At 36.0% G+C, this 17,215-nt stretch overlaps 1 protein-coding gene across 4 annotated transcripts in view; it reads right to left on the minus strand.

Annotated features, from left to right (window-relative positions):
* LOC137401554 (guanine nucleotide exchange factor subunit RIC1-like) overlaps nt 1–17,215 on the minus strand; it is a 133,083-nt gene that overhangs the window by 112,516 nt on the left and 3,352 nt on the right. For all 4 annotated transcript variants that reach the window (XM_068087998.1, XM_068087990.1, XM_068087982.1 and 1 more), the window contains exons 2-4: nt 15,245–15,352; nt 14,064–14,149; nt 1,081–1,182 (exon numbers count right to left, since the gene is read on the minus strand). In XM_068087998.1, the coding sequence (XP_067944099.1) occupies nt 1,081–1,182; nt 14,064–14,149; nt 15,245–15,352 (296 nt within the window). The remainder of the gene's footprint in view (nt 1–1,080; nt 1,183–14,063; nt 14,150–15,244; nt 15,353–17,215) is intronic.

Raw genomic sequence — 17,215 nt, forward strand, 5'->3', positions numbered from 1 at the left:
TTGTCAGCTCCAAAAACTCCTGAAGCTGTTCCGGAATCTCGTGGACATTGCGCCTGAAAGGGTCTCGGGTCAGGCTCATCAATTGCTCTGTCCTAGGATCTAACTTTGGAAAATATCTCTCAAACTCTGCTATCAAGCTGTTCAAGTGATGCTTTATGTCGGTTAGCAAAGAAGCGGAAGGAGCTTTCTTGTAAACTAATGAATGCAGAAATGGAAATGAAACTCTTACGTTCCCAGTAGCCAGTCTTTCCACCCAGAGTTGGAGCTTGTCCTTGAATGCATTGATACTATCAGGTACATTCACCACATTTCTGTCTCTACCTTGCATCTTTGTGTTCACTTCATTGATTGAACCAAATATGTCAACCAGGTAAGCAAGACACTGATGGAAGCCTTCCAACTGCATCGAAGCCAGTAGTTTGGGTTTGTTATGAGTTTTCAAGAACTTATTGACCTCTGCTCGTAGATTGAAGAAACGCAGAAGCATGTTACCCTTTGATAACCATCGAACTTCGGTGTGGAACAATAGTGATGAGTGCACAGCATCCATATCTTCGCATAACTTCTGGAAGAAACGTGTTTGCAAGGCGGAGCCTTTGATAATGTTTACTACTTTATTCACTGAAAAAAGGTGTTCCTGCGATCCTTTGGGAAGATTTTTTCCCGCTAGCGCTTGTCTGTGAATGAAGCAATGGGTACTCACCACTAACGGATTATTTTCTTTTACCAACTGTGCAAATCCAGCACGACAGCCGAGCATGGCTGGAGCACCATCAGTGCAAACTCCATACATGGATAGATAGATACATACAGAAGTAGAAAAGACAAGTACATTAACTACTAACTGGAGAGATACCTACACAAGTAGAAAAGGCAAGTACATTAACTACTAACTGGAGAGATACCTACACAGGTAGAAAAGACAAGTACATTAACTACTAGCTAGAGTAGAAAGCTCCAGAAGTAGAAAGCTACGAAGAGGTCAGAGAGAAGTATACCAAATGCTACCTGAAGAAATACAGATATGAGCAAGAAAGACAAACACAAAACGAGACATTGAGTAAACTAGTGGGGCAGCACCTTGAGATTTTTGCGTGAATGTTGAATGAGTGGAGTTCAGTGATAAACAAGGCTGGAATTCCTTCTCCAAGAAAGAGAGCATCAAATGCCTTCTGCTGTTTTCTGCAAGAGAATTGAGTATGTTCATCGTTGTAGAATACTAATGTTAAATGACATGAATTCTTGTGATATAGGCTCATGACATGAATTCTTATGATATACACTTATGGCATGCATGCTTCCAGAAAAAGTATTCAACACCAAATGTGGCAAAGCAATCATGTAGTTCTTTAAACTGACATCTATATATTTATTTCTCAAAGTCCATCCATGGGTTCATTCATCGGAAATTTGGCTATAGATCTTAAAATCTTGGAATAAATATTCCATACCGAAGAGGATTCGATCTTGGACCAAGCCATTCACCAGTCTTACGCCTAGCCCACAAGACTACGGAAGTCGAATTGCTGCCCCGCCAATATAAGTCATTATATCAGTGCACAACCTAACTGCTTTGCATGTTACTCGGGTCATAGCATAACGTCACGAGAAGCTGTTCGCTCACATTATTAAACTGGCTAATAGCCAAACTCTCACTACTTCTCATTGTTTATAAGACAAAAAACTTTTCTCATGATATGTAGTTTGAAAGTTAAAATGGCAAATGTTGTTATATGTTAAATACAAATCACTTTTCTGTCCAAATACTCTTCTATTACACGGGCAACGCCGGGTGGCACAGCTAGTACATGTATATAGTACCATACATTGGAAAACAACCACAATCAAAGCAATGAATTTGTAACTTGAGTACTTTAAACCCAGGCTTGGCCTTATGACAAGCATTGAATCTCGAATACCAGCGCTCTAAAAGACAACATATAAATCGATTGAAATAGAACGAAAATAAAAAGTAACAAATACTAGAGCACCATTTAGCAAATATTTATCCAAATCAGTCATGCGAGAAATGTGTGATGAAAGCCACTATTATATTCTAGGCCAGCCGAATGATATGGAGCTACAGTAATACGCCAACCTAGGAGTGCTCCAACGTACGAGAAATTTGAGATACGAGCCAGCTTTTAAGCAAGTTTTAGCACTAACATACAAGCCATGTTTGAGATACGAGCACGTGAGTCAGTTGCCAAGTATGCCGGCGATTTTTTATGAGAACAGCATCACTCTGTATGTTTTAACTGATTAGGTTATACTTTTGTACCGTGTTTTTTTGTGTAGGGTTTTCAGTGCAGAATTATGTAGATTAAAAGTACTCTGCGTTGACCAAAAGTTTGCCAGTAAAATGAAAGATAATGCAAAAAAAAGCGAATGATAACAGTTGATATTAAACGGAAAATTATTGAAAAATATGCGAAATATGTATGCGTGATTGAGCTAGCTCAGCAATATGACAGAAACACATCCACAATTATCAAACAGAATTATCAAAGGATTATATTCAGGGCATTTAGTTCGCAAAATGACAAACCATAGTTTCTAAACGACGCAGCGATCTTCACGACCGCTGATGGAGAGACTGCTCAGGCATTGCATAAAAGATAAACAATTGGCCGATGACAAGGTAACTGAAACGATGCTATGTGAAAAGGCCGGTGCGATCTAGCAAAACTATAAAAATAGACATTCGGACAAGTTGGCTAGTGGTCGTGCATTACCCTTTTGTGACGACACCTGTGTTCGTCCTAATCGCAACATGTTGAAAGGCAAAACAACAAAGGCAAACGTCCTTAGATAGGTTTATCCATAGATATACATGTATATACCTAGTAGATTGGCCAATAATAGCTATTCCCATCGGTTGCCTCGTCAGACTTAAATAGCACGACGTAACGTCACTGTATTGTACCTCACGCTTGACTACACTGCTGTTTACAATGAATCTAATAGGAAGAAGGTAACAAAATTACATTTAATTTCACATAAAAACCTTCTTGGATACATAATCCAGTAAACTTAAGCAATTCTGTGATAATATCTGATAACCACCATAGATTAAAACTATAAAAGCTATGAATTGTTGCACACAAATCATGAGCCATCATGGCTTTATTTGCAACCCTCTCTTATCCCCATTCTTTCTTTTCCCCTTCTCCAAAGAAGAAGTGAGAAAGGAAAAAGAGAGAAGGGGGAAAGGAGAGGGGGCAAATAGCCAACCCACCCAAAAAGCCAGACCCTGGCTAGGTAAAAGACTAATATCATGTTGAACTAAACATTACTAAGTACAGCAATACTTCAACTTACGAGTGCTCCAACGTACGAGAAACTTGAGATACGAGCCAGCTTTTAAGCAAGTTTCAGTACTAACATACGAGCCATGTTTGAAATACGAGCACGTGAGTCAGTTGCCAAGGATGCCGAAGGTGTTTTATGAGAACAGCATCACTCTGTATTTTTCAACTACTCAGGTTTATACTTTGGTATTGCGTTTTTGTGCGCAATTTTCAGTGCAGAATTACACTGTATGTGAATTAAAAGTACTCTGCGTTGACTGAAAGTTTGCGACTAAAATGAAAGATGATGCAAAGAAAAAGCAAATGATAACAGTTGATATTAAACGAAAAATTATTGAAAAATATGCGAAATGTGTATGCATGATTGAGCTAGCTCAGCAATATGACAGAAATACATCCACAATTATCAAACAGAAGGATTATATTCAGGGCATTTTAGTTCGCAAAAGGACTAACCATAGTTTCTAAACGGCGCAGCGATCTTCACGACCGCTGATGGAGAGACTGCTCAGGCATTTAATTGGATAAAAGATAAATAATTGTCCGGTGACAGCGTAACTCAAACGATGCTACGTGAAAAGGCCGGTGCTATCTATCAAAACTATAAAAATAGACATTCGGACAAGTTGGCTAGTGGTCATGCATTAATCCTTTGTGACGACACCTGTGTTCGTCCTAATCGCAACATGTTGAAAGGGCGACAAAGGCGAACGTATTTAGATAGATTTATTTTAAGACGGCCGGCTAGTCGTGAAAGCAAAACAAAGAAAAAATTAGCTAACCAGCGAGAAACTTTGAACTACGAACGCCGAAGAAATTTTAACTACGTCAAGTTAAAAATGAAAGTTTGCTTTTAGGTTTGCTTCTGAGTTTGTCTTTTAAGACATTGATAAAATTCAAATTTATCAAAGACAACTGTTGTAATGAAGGATAACTTATATCTCCCTCCCTCGCAAATGCTAGCATTAGCTGCTATTGTATGTATTTAATTTTACATTTTAAATAATCACATTTCCTTGTATTATTTTTTAATTGTTGCTCTTTGAAAGCATGTGGTAAATTATGACAATAACCCGCATGTTCTTTCTGTTAAAATATCTTGTTTTGAGTGTTTTATTTGCATTTTTAGAGTATGGAAACCAAGCAATATATATTTAATATTTCGATATATAAATAAATTGCACCAACATGCGAGTATATTACCATACGAGCTCAGTCTCGGAACGCATTAAGCTCGTAGGTTGAAGTATGACTGTATAAGTTTTTAGCTTTTAAGAGCTTGTAATCACCTTCTCATATATTTCACACCTACAACACAACAGCGTAAGGTATGGTGAATCTTATGATACCAAATAACTGCAATGTGAATTTTGTTGCAAGTCAACCTTTAACTTGCTTTTGCATATTGTACAAATAACTTGGTATTGTCCTTTCGTGACTGGCTTCTTAGTGGTGGCAATTAGTGCTAGCCTGCCAAAGTTTTTCACCAATCCAGCATTACTAAGCAACATTCTTGTCGCTTTCTCGCTGTGGTTGCAAACCTCAATCACCACAGGCGAAGACAAAGTCAAGCCACCCTGATTCTTAACCGTGATTAGGGAATTCGTAGCTTGGTTTACATCAACGTTGGTAACATCCACGATGCTAGTGATACAATCATTACACTTAAGCTTTGGTGACCTAGCCAGCTACATAGCCAGCTGTAAAATAATCATTCTGTCTCATTTTGGACTTCAGACATACTTGCATACTCATCATATTTAGTCATGTTTAGTTCAGCATAAAAGTCTATTTACTTAGCCAAGGTCTGGCTCTTGAGTGGGAGGGCTATTTCCCCTCCCCTCTCCATTCCCCTTCTCTCTTTTTCCTTTCCAAGTTATTCTTTGGAGAAGGGGAAAAGAGAGAATGGGGATAAGAGAGGGTTGCAAATAAAGCCCTGATGGCTCATGTATGGCATGCTCATGATGGCCCAATATTATTAATATAGTAATAATATGAAGCTAATGCACAATTTTGTTTACATTTCAAAACGTCATAGCTAACAATATCACGAAATTGTGATATTTATATAGATTTTTATAATACCTGTACTTTGTAGTCATCGTTCTGTAGTCATCCAAACTTATAATTAATTATTGTAATAATCTCATAAGAACCAGTAAAAAAAATATTATCGTCATTTCTTTTATTTACACTGCGTTTGAAATCAGTTAGAATTCAAAGGTACTCAAAAGTTTCCAAAATTTCAGTTACTTTGGAATCGGCAAAAAAATGAAACGATTTCAGTACTCCTACGTTAATTACAGAAATCCTCAGCAATGCTATAGACTGGTGAAATGTGCAAGTTATTTCTTTCGTGAAATACCCACGACTTAATCGTTCTATTCTCTGTCGCTCAGCGTTTTCATATCCGGTCTTAACTTTGATAAAAGTGAGGATTAACAAGTTTTAATAACGATTTTCGGCCAAACAAATCTGTCTATTTATGTATAATCCGATCAGATGGGTTAGTTTTAGGAATTTGTGGTAACCTTCCAAAGACTTGGTAACATTTTTAAATATGTTTATATGCGTTTTGTATCATTACTATACTTAAACGACTTTAAAGAAAAATAGTTAAACTTGTTGATAAGATTTTGTTGCAAGGGTTTGGTGACGGCCGTTAACGGATAATTTTTCGGAAGTTGTGTGCACATGTGCATTTATCATAAATCTCCCAAACCAATCGCTTCGCTCGTGTTTGGTCATGGGATCACATTTCCTTGCATTATATTTTAATTGTTGCTTTTTGAAAGCATGAGGTAAATTAGGACAATAACCAACGTGTTCTTACTGTTACAATGTCTTGTTTTGATTGTTTTATTTGCATTTTTTAGAGTATGGAAACCAATCAATATATATTTAATGGTTCTATATATAAATAAATTGCACCAACATGCAAGAATTAATGTACCAGCTCAGTTTCGGATCGCATTAAGCTCATAAGTCGAAGTATGACTGTATTGCGTATTATTATTAGGCTGTGGCATTGTAAGCCGAATGATATGGAGCTATTATGTATTATTATTAGGCTGTGGCATTGTATGCGGCAATGTCATCTTTAGTATTTTACTATCTCTTTGGATGACCAAAAATCTGAACGTTGAATCATTGTTATTAAAAGCTGAATATTGATGATGCAAAACCTGTGTTCCAACACCTACACCTGACATCTAATTACCATTGCTAAGCAATAACGAACCATACCTAGACTTAACAACCAACGACAACGGTAGTTTAAGTGTGTAATGGTGTCGCTGTTTAGGCTCATGGCCAAAAGAACAAGGGCACACCCTTACTCACCTCGTAAAACAAAGTCTATTCAGGTTCACTCTAAAAACTTGCACAAGCCAAGCATGAGCCAAAAAACCGTTTTTTTAGATAGCAGGCACAATAGGGTGTCAAGCTGACATGGCCTACCTCTTCTGCGTAACAAGGGTAACCGACTCGAGTAACGTGAAGCAAGGCGGTGATCCACAGGGAGTGATGAAATGCATGTTAAAGAATGACATTCTAGCGTATGCCTTAAAATTTCACAAACCAAGCTTAACTCATTCAACAACATACACTAACTGTTGTGAGATATAACATAGAACAACTACATACTATCTGATGTGAGATACAACATAGAACAGTTACATACTAACTGTTGCGAGATATAACATAGAACAGTTACATACTATCTGATGTGAGATACAACATAGAACAGATACATACTATCTGATGTGAGATACAACATAGAACAGTTACATACTATCTGATGTGAGATATAACATAGAACAGATACATACTATCTGATGTGAGATATAACATAGAAGAACTACATACTATCTGATGTGACATACAACATAGAACAGATACATACTATCTGATGTGAGATATAACATAGAACAGTTACATACTATCTGATGTGACATATAACATAGAACAGCTACATACTATCTGTTGCGAGATATAACATAGAACAGATACATACTATCTGATGTGAGATATAACATAGAAGAACTACATACTATCTGATGTGACATATAACATAGAACAGATACATACTATCTGATGTGACATATAACATAGAAGAACTACATACTATCTGATGTGACATACAACATAGAACAGATACATACTATCTGATGTGAGATATAACATAGAACAGTTACATACTATCTGATGTGAGATACAACATAGAACAGTTACATACTATCTGATGTGAGATACAACATAGAACAGTTACATACTATCTGATGTGAGATATAACATAGAACAGCTACATACTATCTGTTGCAAGATATAACATAGAACAGTTACATACTATCTGATGTGAGATATAACATAGAAGAACTACATACTATCTGATGTGACATATAACATAGAACAGATACATACTAACTGATGTGAGATATAACATAGAACAGTTACATACTATCTGATGTGAGATATAACATAGAACAGATACATACTATCTGATGTGAGACATAACATAGAACAGATACATACTATCTGATGTGAGATATAACATAGAACAGATACATACTATCTGATGTGAGATATAACATAGAACAGTTACATACTATCTGATGTGAGATATAACATAGAAGAACTACATACTATCTGATGTGACATATAACATAGAACAGATACATACTAACTGATGTGAGATATAACATAGAACAGTTACATACTATCTGATGTGAGATATAACATAGAACAGATACATACTATCTGATGTGAGATACAACATAGAACAGTTACATACTATCTGATGTGAGATATAACATAGAAGAACTACATACTATCTGATGTGACATATAACATAGAAGAACTACATACTATCTGATGTGACATATAACATAGAACAGATACATACTATCTGATGTGAGATATAACATAGAACAGTTACATACTATCTGATGTGAGATACAACATAGAACAGTTACATACTATCTGATGTGAGATATAACATAGAACAACTACATACTATCTGATGTGAGATATAACATAGAACAGATACATACTATCTGATGTGAGATATAACATAGAACAGAGACATACTATCTGATGTGAGATATAACATAGAAGAACTACATACTATCTGATGTGAGATACAACATAGAACCGTTACATACTATCTGATGTGAGATATAACATAGAACAACTACATACTATCTGATGTGAGATATAACATAGAACAGATACATACTATCTGATGTGAGATATAACATAGAACAGATACATACTATCTGATGTGAGATACAACATAGAACAGTTACATACTATCTGATGTGAGATATAACATAGAACAACTACATACTATCTGATGTGAGATACAACATAGAACAGTTACATACTATCTGATGTGAGATACAACATAGAACAGTTACATACTAACTGTTGCGAGATATAACATAGAAGAACTACATACTATCTGATGTGACATATAACATAGAACAGATACATACTAACTGATGTGAGATATAACATAGAACAGTTACATACTATCTGATGTGAGATATAACATAGAACAGATACATACTATCTGATGTGAGATACAACATAGAACAGTTACATACTATCTGATGTGAGATACAACATAGAACAGTTACATACTAACTGTTGCGAGATATAACATAGAAGAACTACATACTATCTGATGTGACATATAACATAGAACAGATACATACTAACTGATGTGAGATATAACATAGAACAGTTACATACTATCTGATGTGAGATATAACATAGAACAGATACATACTATCTGATGTGACATATAACATAGAAGAACTACATACTATCTGATGTGACATATAACATAGAACAGATACATACTATCTGATGTGAGATATAACATAGAACAGTTACATACTATCTGATGTGAGATACAACATAGAACAGTTACATACTATCTGATGTGAGATATAACATAGAACAACTACATACTATCTGATGTGAGATATAACATAGAACAGATACATACTATCTGATGTGAGATATAACATAGAACAGAGACATACTATCTGATGTGAGATATAACATAGAAGAACTACATACTATCTGATGTGAGATACAACATAGAACCGTTACATACTATCTGATGTGAGATATAACATAGAACAACTACATACTATCTGATGTGAGATATAACATAGAACAGATACATACTATCTGATGTGAGATACAACATAGAACAGATACATACTATCTGATGTGAGATATAACATAGAACAACTACATACTATCTGATGTGACATATAACATAGAACAACTACATACTATCTGATGTGAGATATAACATAGAACAGTTACATACTATCTGATGTGAGATATAACATAGAAGAACTACATACTATCTGATGTGAGATACAACATAGAACCGTTACATACTATCTGATGTGAGATACAACATAGAACAGATACATACTATCTGATGTGAGATACAACATAGAACAGTTACATACTATCTGATGTGAGATATAACATAGAACAACTACATACTATCTGATGTGAGATATAACATAGAACAACTACATACTATCTGATGTGAGATATAACATAGAACAGATACATACTATCTGATGTGAGATACAACATAGAACAGTTACATACTATCTGATGTGAGATATAACATAGAACAACTACATACTATCTGATGTGAGATATAACATAGAACAGTTACATACTATCTGATGTGAGATATAACATAGAAGAACTACATACTATCTGATGTGAGATACAACATAGAACCGTTACATACTATCTGATGTGAGATATAACATAGAACAACTACATACTATCTGATGTGAGATACAACATAGAACAGTTACATACTATCTGATGTGAGATATAACATAGAACAACTACATACTATCTGATGTGAGATACAACATAGAACAGTTACATACTATCTGATGTGAGATACAACATAGAACAGTTACATACTAACTGTTGCGAGATATAACATAGAACAGTTACATACTATCTGATGTGAGATATAACATAGAACAGATACATACTATCTGATGTGAGATATAACATAGAACAGATACATACTATCTGATGTGAGATACAACATAGAACAGTTACATACTATCTGATGTGACATATAACATAGAACAGCTACATACTATCTGTTGCGAGATATAACATAGAACAGATACATACTATCTGATGTGAGATATAACATAGAAGAACTACATACTATCTGATGTGACATATAACATAGAACAGTTACATACTATCTGATGTGAGATACAACATAGAACAGTTACATACTATCTGATGTGAGATATAACATAGAACAGTTACATACTATCTGATGTGAGATATAACATAGAAGAACTACATACTATCTGATGTGAGATATAACATAGAACAGTTACATACTATCTGATGTGAGATATAACATAGAACAGTTACATACTATCTGATGTGAGATATAACATAGAAGAACTACATACTATCTGATGTGAGACATAACATAGAACAGATACATACTATCTGATGTAAGAAATAACATAGAACAGCTACATACTAACTGATGTGAGATATAACATAGAACAGTTACATACTATCTGATGTGAGACATAACATAGAACAGATACATACTATCTGATGTAAGAAATAACATATAACAGCTACATACTAACTGATGTGAGATATAACATAGAACAGCTACATACTAACTGATGTGAGATATAACATAGAACAGTTACATACTATCTGATGTGAGATATAACATATAAACACCAAACAGCAGTTTTTTATAGGGTTAATAGAGTTTGAAGTAATACGTCATTTAGTGTGTGAAATGAGGAAAAGGGTGTATACAGTATATAGGAGGAGCGATGAATCGTGTCGTAGACAGAGCCTTCGTAGACTCGTGGTTAGACAATAGGATTACTATCCAGCCATTGTGATCTTCATAAGTTGAAATCCAGCAGAATGGGAGGCTTTTAATTCTAAGATTTTAATAGCTATAGCTGGACATACCGAAAGACATGCAGACAGACACACAAACTGAGATTCATATATATAATAATCAGTAAAATTAGATTTTCTTAATCACTTTGTATTTAGCTTGAAGGCAAAGTGTAGCTTTCGTGGGTACAACAAAAGTTTGTGCATAGGTGAAATTAGTGATGGTAATCTAACTTGGATTAATTGATATATATATATATATCTTATTTACAGCGCATATTTCTGTATTATATTAAACATGTTTACACTTCACATTTAACTACCCAGCCTCTTCTTTTCATGCTTTTTTTGCATCAATAGCATTTTCTTTCTGATTTTAGCCACTTGTCTGTTGTTATAATTATTTGTTTCTATCAAGTAAACACTGTTTTTTTCGTTTCTTACCACTACCAACACTACTTACCACTACCAACACTACTTACCACTACCAACACTACTTACCACTACCAACACTATTTACCACTACCAACACTACTTACCACTACTTACCACTACCAACACTACTTACCACTACTTACCACTACCAACACTATTTACCACTACCAACACTACTTACCACTACCAACACTACTTACCACTACCAACACTACTTACCACTACCAACACTACTTACCACTACCAACACTACTTACCACTACCAACACTACTTACCACTACCAACACTACTTACCACTACCAACACTACTTACCACTACCAACACTACTTACCACTACCAACACTACTTACCACTACCAACACTACTTACCACTACCAACACTACTTACCACTACCAACACTACTTACCACTACCAACACTACTTACCACTACCAACACTACTTACCACTACCAACACTACTTACCACTACTTACCACTACCAACACTACTTACCACTACCAACACTACTTACCACTACCAACACTACTTACCACTACCAACACTATTTACCACTACCAACACTACTTACCACTACCAACACTACTTACCACTACCAACACTACTTACCACTACCAACACTACTTACCACTACCAACACTACTTACCACTACTTACCACTACCAACACTACTTACCACTACTTACCACTACCAACACTACTTACCACTACCAACACTATTTACCACTACCAACACTACTTACCACTACCAACACTACTTACCACTACCAACACTACTTACCACTACCAACACTACTTACCACTACCAACACTACTTACCACTACCAACACTACTTACCACTACCAACACTACTTACCACTACCAACACTACTTACCACTACCAACACTATTTACCACTACCAACACTACTTACCACTACCAACACTACTTACCACTACCAACACTACTTACCACTACCAACACTACTTACCACTACCAACACTACTTACCACTACCAACACTACTTACCACTACTTACCACTACCAACACTACTTACCACTACCAACACTACTTACCACTACCAACACTACTTACCACTACCAACACTATTTACCACTACCAACACTACTTACCACTACCAACACTACTTACCACTACCAACACTACTTACCACTACCAACACTACTTACCACTACCAACACTACTTACCACTACCAACACTACTTACCACTACCAACACTATTTACCACTACCAACACTACTTACCACTACCAACACTACTTACCACTACCAACACTACTTACCACTACCAACACTACTTACCACTACCAACACTACTTACCACTACCAACACTACTTACCACTACCAACACTATTTACCACTACCAACACTACTTACCACTACCAACACTACTTACCACTACCAACACTACTTACCACTACCAACACTACTTACCACTACCAACACTACTTACCACTACCAACACTACTTACCACTACCAACACTACTTACCACTACCAACACTACTTACCACTACTTACCACTACCAACACTACTTACCACTACCAACACTACTTACCACTACCAACACTACTTACCACTACCAACACTACTTACCACTACCAACACTACTTACCACTACCAACACTACTTACCACTACCAACACTACTTACCACTACCAACACTACTTACCACTACCAACACTACTTACCACTACCAACACTACTTACCACTACCAACACTACTTACCACTACCAACACTACTTACCACTACCAACACTACTTACCACTACCAACACTACTTACCACTACCAACACTACTTACCACTACCAACACTACTTACCACTACCAACACTACTTACCACTACCAACACTACTTACCACTACCAACACTTGAAAATTATTCTAAAACCATAAAACATGAAAACAATGAGCCCAATTGATATTATTTGAACACCATAAGTTTACTTTTGTGCAGGAGAAATCAGCCTATATGCATTGATTTATGAACTGCAATATTTCGAAAGATGTCATATGTCCATGTATTGGAAATTATTTGAGATGGTAAGTTAAATAATTATGGCCTTTTCAAATTGAACATGATGTGTTAGAAAGTTTGCTCGTTAAGATAAGCATAAGTCACAGTTTTGATCACAGTTTCATTTTAAAATGAAAGTTTATACATCTGTGCACAACATGGTTTAGATGAATGTGATCATAATCAACCAAAGGACGGACCCACAAGATTTCAACTAAGTTTCAAAACTTTCAAAGGTCCTCAAATGTAAAATTAATTAATAAACTGTCGCAGCAGTTTAATAGTTGATAGCAAGAGTCATTAAAAATGAGTTTACAGCCATCTAAATGAGTGGGACAGTACCTTGAATAGCCTTTCTTTAAATAAAGACTGTCTTGATGGTTGTCATCTATGTCAACTTTGAAAAAGAGTAGCCTTCCCTTGTCTGTCTGCAAGGATAATAATTACTAAAAACGTTTTTAAGGCTTTGAAAATGAATCATTTCTCATTAAGAAGTACACAATTCTTTTGTATTAAAGAGTGTGTAAGAATTGATTCAACTCAATATTTAAGCAAAACATTACCAGTAAATACTCAATTTTTCCGCTATCGTAATTTCACTGATTCAATTCAATTCACCGAAATAGGCAAAATCAATTTTCTTTCAATTCTTACCAAAAAATTGACTTATGACACTCTATAAATCTATCAGCTAAGCCCCTTGACTGTTTGTATAAAAAATAACAAGGCAGGTATTCACAAACACAACAAATATAACCATGAAAATACAAGCAAAAAAACAAACATACCTTTTTGGATGGCTAGTGTCAATATGCCTAACAAAGTTCCATTTGATTGCATGACAATCCAAACAGCATGACAGGTACGCTTATTGCCAGTACACAGCCAAACCATAGAACTACATGTATACTATATTTATGCGGAATACATATCATCGACAAATAAAATATACACAGTAATATCGAGGTCTCATGAAAACAAGTGTGGTCGACAATACTGGACTTCATGACAACTACTGGCCACAATGCTTCAACGCACCGGTTTACTATGGCTATCACTGTCCGCAATGGATATCACTGTTCGCAATGGATATCACTGTCCGCAATGGATTTTAGTAATCAGAGTAATAATCATAGAAACATGAATAGTAGTAATAGTAAATCCCTCGTAATAATAAAGGGAAGCATTGGTGCATTTTGACCGAGTCGTCTTGCCCAATGAAAATTGAGAATTGAGTTGATTCGCCTATGATGACAGTAAAAAGCCAATTTAATTCCATTTAGGCTTACTGGTAGAATGTGCCATGTCAATGCAATTCTGCAACAAGGAAACGATACCAGAGATTCGATTCAACTAATTCATTTGTGAGTGGAGCCTAAGGGTTTGTTCAAGCAAGCATGTAAACCTGAGCCTCCATATCTAAATAATTACACCTCTAACAAGTACGTAGCAGTTGCTGCTATACAACATTAGCACAGCAAAGGTTATTTCTCCAACAACAGAGGTAAAGGAAGTCGACCTACAGCGACCATAATTGTGGTAGCATCAGATTTCCATACAGCTTTCCAATTCTTGCCCCTCTCTTCCACTGAGTGTCTCGATCTTTGTAGCGCTGCTATCTGTACACATGGCTGTAAGAAAAGAAAATGGCACCTTGAACAATGATTACTCGTCTTCAAGGTATCCCCATGCTATCTATTGTTTGCTTCGGTTTACAGTCCGAACCTCGACGGGTGTGAAGCTCGACGAGTTTGGATATCGACAATGGTTGGTCCAATCTCAGCACTATTTTTACTAATTTACCATTTACTATTCTCATAGTAAATGAGCGATTTTTATGTTAAACATTTGCGCAAAAAATATCTTGTGATCCATTTGATTCAGCACTCCCCAGCTGGTGTAGACCTGTCAACATTTGCCCAACCTAAATATAGAACGAATGCTGAAATAAGTAACAATGATAAATAATAATAATCATATCATGATTCACTGTTATACTAGCAGTATGTTTTATTTCAAATCTAAACTTCAGTGAGTATCTTGGATTTTTATTTTTTGAAATTAGGGCAGAACTGTGGAAGGCATTTATTATTTATTGAAGATTAGTGCGTGAGAGCACCAGATAGAATTATTGTTAAACTGCCCGTTTTTGTCGATATTCAGACCGACTTTTGTCCTCGTCGTTTTGTCAGATCGACTTTTGACAGATTCGGACCAACCTCTGTCAAGATTGGGACTTGTCTAGGTTCGAACTTGTGGATGTCGGGACTGTTCCCCGTTTGTTTCGCATGTAAAGCTCGCATCATGAATGTCCAGTGTTATCAGCAAACCCTTTGATTGGCTGAAAAACTCCCCGATAAGATATTCTTAAAACGATAAATGCTACTTTCATACTATGAAAAAATCAAACTACATGACAGAGCGCCAGTAATTTGCAGTCCCATCACTAGGTGCAAACTTGAACCAATTAGCCTACATTTTATTGGTGACAACACATCTCTAATTTGATTAGCTGTTCCGTAGCTCAATTTATGTAGCTGTATTTATTTATTAAGCTTTATTTATGTAGCTCAGCTTTATGTTTTAAAAACTTAAACACCAGGAGTATTTGTGGACGGGTAACTATCAAAGAGATTTATGCTGATTTGCTGATTCAAAGGCGATCCACATAGCCTACAAATGTCATTTGCAAAATTTTGGTTTCAGTCCTATGTGTGATGTTATGCAACAATTTACATAGATTTATATTTTGGTTAAAAGCAAACTCGACAATATATTTCGGTCTCGTTAGTTTCCATGCTTTTTCAGAACAACCCAAAACGAGACTCATAGCGAGTCAACCAAAAACTATAATAAACAACATCCGGTTTATACAAATACATAACATCTCCCTTTCTGGAAGGATTGTCAAAACAAAGAGTATCTATTTAGTTAGAGTTTAGTTAGTTAATATTAGCTTTGTCTTTTATCCGCTAGTATCATAGTCCTCCGAGTATAAAGGCTTCCTCTTCGACCTCTGTGGTCTACCATACCCATGGTCCAAATCAGTATGCCTGGCTACAGGGCCCTCTGTGACATCTGACTTGGACCCCCGGCACTCACTAGGACTGGCGTGTGGACCATACCAAGTTGTCCTGTGCTCTGCGTCACCAGTGGTGTCAGGAAAGCAAGGAACCCGACTAGCCTTTGGCGTGGCCTGACATTGACCAGGGTCTTCTTCGAAAAGTTCCTCATCCCAGTTTTGTTGTGGAGTCTTGGCTTCTGGTTGTACATCTATCAAGGCACTTCTGTTGCGCCTTTTAACCCCATTTTCAGTCTGAATTGAGTAAGACCTTGGTGCTACCAGTTTTATCACAGTACCTTCTTTCTGCATATCTTTAATATATACATTGTCTCGTGAATGTAATTCTGGTTCATAATTCTTTTTCAGAATCCTCAATTTGGCATCTCGCAGAAAGTTACAGCGAGAAGACAAAGTGAGGATTCTGAAAAGG

Source organism: Watersipora subatra, chromosome 1 (genome assembly GCF_963576615.1).
Source record: "Watersipora subatra chromosome 1, tzWatSuba1.1, whole genome shotgun sequence".
Classification (NCBI taxonomy): Eukaryota; Metazoa; Bryozoa; class Gymnolaemata; order Cheilostomatida; family Watersiporidae; genus Watersipora; species Watersipora subatra.